Consider the following 5,073-nt stretch of genomic DNA (forward strand, 5'->3'; position numbering starts at 1 on the left):
GGGGGTCGAAGGGAAGGGTGGGTCTGTATGGCTGCAAGGCGGATGCACACTCGCTGATCTCTCCCTTTATCCTCCTCCATTCAGGGCACGGAGCTTGGACCGAGTCCCTGTGAGCTGGAGACAGACCATGGGCCGCCGACCTGCCCGCTGGTGAGAGGGGAGAGGATCCGCAATATCACGCGCCCCTCCACCCCCCCGCGCTGCCCGCCCATCACCCAGCATCCCGTCTAAAACAAGACTCGGGGCTTTGTATAGATTCCCGAGTGCTATCCTGCTTCCCTTTCCCCCAATATTGAATTCTCAGCGCTGCCTCATGAAGTTGAATAGCTGCTCCTCTTGACGTGGCTGCCTCTGTCTTTTTCCTCCTTCCACATATACAGGCTGTGTGGAGAGAGGTTTGCTGTGAAGCTGGAGGTTAGCTACATACATGCACCCATGCAAAATCACGCCCCCAGGGTCCCTGTTAAACTGTTCATGGTTTTCCCCTACCCAGTGAGTGCAGGAGGGAACAATGCAGTAGCTTGGTGCTGCCCACTGCAGCTGATCAGCTTCTCTGGATTCTAGAGTAGTTCTTTCTATGCACTGGTGTGTAGAGCCTGTGGGGTGGTGCTGGTCACAGCTGACTTACCTTTTCAGGCATTTCAGCAGTGTGCACTGCAGCCAGTTAGCTTCAAGTGTGAATTTGCCCCTGGTGGGGGTGCGGGGAAGCAGGGAGGGTGAGCTGTTTGATTCCGAAGCTGCCTGCTTGCTGTCATCTCCTCACTTTGTGTCTCTAACTCTGTTGTCTTTCAGTTACAGATACTGTAAGAACAAGCCTTACCCCAAGTCCCGCTTCTGTCGGGGTGTCCCAGGTTTGTATTCTGCTGCAGTTTTCCCCTCTCTTCTCCTCTCTCCCCCCACCCCAGTCTTTACGATAGAACCAGTCCAGAGCTGATTGGGTAATGGAAATATGGGACACTGTCATTCCACTTGTGTTGAATTTATTTGAGATCGGTGCGAGGGGTTGGGGGGGGAGGCTCTCAATGGCCTGGCTTTAATATTTCAGCCCAAGACCCCCTCTCCCATTGCTTTGTGATGCTTCATTCCTGGTTGTGACTATGGATTTTTTTTCTCCCTCACCACCCCCACCCACTGCAGATCCTAAGATCCGGATTTTTGATCTGGGGCGTAAGAAGGCGAAGGTGGATGAGTTCCCACTGTGTGGCCACATGGTGTCTGATGAGTACGAACAGCTGTCTTCTGAAGGTAAGTGGAGGTGACACTGTTCTTCCACATAGAATCCCTACAATGTGGAAACAGGCCCTTTGGCCACACTGACCCTCAGAGCATCCCACCCAGACTCATTCCCCGTAACCCACCGAACCTACGCATCCCTGGGCACTATGGGGCAATTTAGCACGGCCAATCCACCCTAACCCGCACATCTTTGGACTGTGGGAGGAAACCAGAGCACCTGGAGGAAATCCACGCTCACGGGGAGAATGTGCAAACTCCACACACAGTTGCCCAAGGGTTGAAACGAACCCGGATCCCTGGCGTTGTGAGGCAGCAGTGCTAACCACTGAGCCACTGTGCTGGCCCATGGTGGAGAATGTGGGAATTCCTTGATGCTGACCCTTTTGGCAGCATGGGGCGCCGCTCAGCATTGATATCAGGGTCTGGACACCAGACGCTCAGTCGGGAAGTTTTGTATCTCTGGATTTGCCATGTGCCTCATGCTTCTACCCTCTCTCTCTCTCTCCTCTCCCCCCAGCTCTGGAGGCAGCCCGTATTTGTGCAAACAAGTACATGGTGAAGACTTGTGGCAAAGATGGCTTCCACATCCGGATGCGTCTCCATCCGTTCCATGTGATCCGTATCAACAAGATGTTGTCATGTGCCGGTGCTGATCGGTGAGGGATTGCGCATCCAGCTGCTCCTCGATCTTAACAACTTTGTGTGCAGGGGCAACAAAGTGAAGACAAAAGATATTTATAATGGGGGTGGGGATGGCTCTGACTGGACAGGGTGTAGTACAGTGTACAGCTTCGTCCCCTCGGGGAAGGATAGACTCTCTCTGGAGATAGCAAGAATTGCTGATGCTGGATTCGCAGATAACAATGTGGAGCTGGAGGAACACATCAGGCCAGGCATCAGAGGAGCAGGGAAGCTAATGTTTCTGAAGAACGATCCTGACCTGAAACGTCAGCTTTCCTGCTCCTCTGATGCTGCCTGACTTGCACTGGAGGTTGTTCAAAGAATGTTCCTTCAGTTGATTGCTGGGATGAACGGGTCTGTCCTCCAGGATATTGCTAATAGCTGCTGAGACGATGATTCACCCCACCTCCCCAACCATTTGGGAGGATACCTACAACTGGGTTTTGTTATGGGATGAGGGTGTTGCTGGCCAGGCCAGCATTTATTGTCCATCCCCCTAATTGCCCAGAAGGCAGTTAAGAGTCAACCATATTGCTATGGGTCTGGCGTCACATGTAGACCAGACCAGGTAAGGATGACTGATTTCTTTATGAACCAGATGGATTTTTCCTGACATCAGTAATGGGTTTGTAGGCACCATTAGACCCATAATTGTGTGTTTTTATTGAATTCCGATTCAACTGTCTGCCATTCTGGGTCCCCAGAGCATTAGCTGGGTCTCTGGATTAACAGCCCTGTGATGATACCACTAAGCCATCACCTCTCCCTAAAGGTTGGAGGCTTGGATTCAGAATGAGGGTCTTCCAATTTAGACAGGTGAAGAGTTTTGATCGAGGGGGTCAAGGTAATGGGGGAAGCAGTCAGAATCAGATCACTGCAGTTGGATTGAATGGAAGGGCAAACCTGATGGACTGAATGGCCACCTCCTCCTGTTCCTGTGTGACAGGTTTGATCTTGTTTTTAATTGTTTCAGGATTGTTGTGAAATAGTTTGTGCACTAATCCATTATGTGCCCCCCCACTCCCCCCCCCCCCCCCCCCTACAGCCGGCTGACGAGGGTGGGAGGAGCTTTTGGCAAGCCCCAGGGCACTGTTGCCCGGGTGAATATTGGGCAGGTTATCATGTCAGTGCGCACTAAAGCCCAGCACAAGGAGCATGTCATTGAGGCCCTGCGTAGGGCCAAGTTCAAGTTTCCAGGCCGCCAGAAGGTAAGTGAGAGTTTTCGGGGGTGGGGGAAGCTGACCTGAGGGATAGGAGTCAGGACTTGAGGCCCCATCCCCTCCCCACCTGGCTGTGCCCAGCTACCTCTTTGCAGTTAATTAAGCCGACCAGCTTCTTGTGTGGAAGTTCTGGTGTGCAATGGCTGCATACAGTAAACTCTCTCTCTGGTTGTGTACGTGCTCTGTTGGTCTGTACAGAGTGCCTTAAGGGACCTCCGAGACAGGCCCTGGCTGAACATCAGTCAGGTATGACTCCCACTGGATGGGAATGTGTCTGGGGAGTTTTTATTTAATGTGTTTTCAGTCTCTCTTCTAACCCTTTTGATTGCTGACCCCTGTCTCTGTCTCCCTCAGATCCACATCTCGAAGAAGTGGGGCTTCACAAAGTTTAACGCGGAGGATTTTGACGATATGGTGGCGGAGAAGCGATTGATCCCTGACGGCTGTGGGGTGAAGTACGTGCCAGAACGTGGCCCCCTCAGCGTCTGGCGAGCCCTGCACGCGGTGTGAGCGCTCATTCTACAGTACAGCTTTTACCATTAAAAGAAATATCTTCATCCCCTGACCACTTGTGTCTCTGAGTCTACACTCTGGGGTGGGGTGGATGTGGAGCAGCGGAGGAGAAAGGGGCAGGGATAATGGGGGGGGTGTCTTGTCTCCTGTGTGGTCTTGGGAACACGGGTCACTGGGGTGAGGGGGACGTTCAGGGTAAATTTGGAATGGGAAGAGGAGTTGGGCTGTGGGGGTGCAGTTTGTGAAGAGGGAAGGGAATTGGCGTGGGGGTGCCTGAATGAGTTGCCTTGCACCAGTTGAAGTGGTAAGTCTCATCTGAGAGCTGCCACCCCCACCGAAGTTGTACTCCTTTGAGACTGGGCTAACCTGTCTGTGCAGCTCCAAAATAACAAGCCAACCCAATCTTCCACATCAATAAACTTCTACATTTAACCATTCAAGGAACAGAGTCCACTCTCTCCTCTCAATTTCATGATCTTCTGTTCCCCTTGGTTTTTTCCAAACTGCATGGACGAGGGTAAGGAACTGATGTCTCCCCTGAGCAACCCTTGTTGCTTACAGAAGGTCATCAACAAAGGAGCTCCCTGCAATCCATATTGCGAATCCGAAGGAAACTTGGACTGAGTGAAGGTCAGAGTTCACTGTGGGTGTCTCTTTCCAGTTTAATTTCCACCTCCACTGGGTAGTGGTCACTCACTGCTCCAGCCTGTGGGATTGAAACATGACGACAAGACAGGTTAAAAGTGGAGCTCTAGTGGGTCTATCAGTCAGCATGCAACTTGCCAAAGGTTGTGTCCCCACCTCGTCCTTGGACAGTCTGAACTCCACCTGGAAATGGAATGCCTTGGCTGATCCAGGCACAATAGCACTGTGAAACTTGGAGCCGTGTGCGATCATCCTGCAAGACAAGGTGAAGGAGGTGGGGGTGAGTTTGACAGAACGGTGAGGAAGGGCAGTTAAACCTCAGTACCTATTTCACGCGAGGCCATTCAGCCCCTTGAGTCTGTATTGAATGGCAGAGCAATCGTGGTTGAGAAAGGAGGGAGGGCTTTGCTGAAACTACAAGGTGCTAGTCAGTGCAAAGCTGGGTTACTGCTGATTAGTTTTGAGATCCCTTACCTAAAGAAAGATGGCCTGTCCTTGGAGGCAGTCCAGAGGAGGTTCATTCAGCTGATCCTGGGTATGGAGGGAACCCTCTGGGGAGGGCCTGTACTCGCTGGAAGAATGAGAGGTCACCATCTTGAAAGACAATATCCTTGTGGAGCTTGACGGGAGATGTGGTGAGTTTTGGGCCCCATCTCCACAGAAGGAAGTATGGAAGGGGGTCTGGAGGTTCTCTCCATGGGAACTAGGAATCACTTTTTGGCTTTGTCAGTTGTGTGGGGGAGTGGGGGGTGGAAAATGATCTTGGTGTGAAGAAGAA

At 51.9% G+C, this 5,073-nt stretch overlaps 1 protein-coding gene, 1 non-coding gene and 1 pseudogene across 2 annotated transcripts; 2 read left to right on the plus strand and 1 right to left on the minus strand.

The window, feature by feature from the left end:
* The first annotated feature begins 35 nt into the window (after positions 1–35).
* rpl10 (ribosomal protein L10) lies at positions 36–3,702 on the plus strand. Its single transcript, XM_020526417.2, has 6 exons — positions 36–150; positions 793–851; positions 1,138–1,245; positions 1,754–1,892; positions 2,963–3,125; positions 3,492–3,702. The coding sequence occupies exons 1-6, from the start codon at positions 128–130 to the stop codon at positions 3,645–3,647; spliced, it is 648 nt and encodes a 215-aa protein (XP_020382006.2). The 5' UTR covers positions 36–127; the 3' UTR covers positions 3,648–3,702.
* LOC125482265 lies at positions 3,227–3,363 on the plus strand. Its single transcript, XR_007261591.1, has one exon. It is a non-coding gene; the product is annotated as a small nucleolar RNA SNORA70 (small nucleolar RNA).
* Positions 3,703–4,281: 579 nt separating the features above from the next.
* LOC125482264 overlaps positions 4,282–5,073 on the minus strand; it is a 4,316-nt pseudogene continuing 3,524 nt past the window's right edge.

The sequence above is a fragment of the Rhincodon typus genome, unplaced genomic scaffold (assembly GCF_021869965.1).
Source record: "Rhincodon typus isolate 14 unplaced genomic scaffold, sRhiTyp1.1 hic_rhity00007919, whole genome shotgun sequence".
Classification (NCBI taxonomy): Eukaryota; Metazoa; Chordata; class Chondrichthyes; order Orectolobiformes; family Rhincodontidae; genus Rhincodon; species Rhincodon typus.

Coding starts and splice junctions, on each gene's coding strand:
- rpl10 (XM_020526417.2), top strand. CDS start 128: ATGGGCCGCCGACCTGCCCGCTG. Junction 1,893..2,962: donor TCATGTGCCGGTGCTGATCG/GTGAGGGATTGC, acceptor CCCCCCCTACAG/CCGGCTGACGAGGGTGGGAG. Junction 3,126..3,491: donor AGTTTCCAGGCCGCCAGAAG/GTAAGTGAGAGT, acceptor TGTCTCCCTCAG/ATCCACATCTCGAAGAAGTG.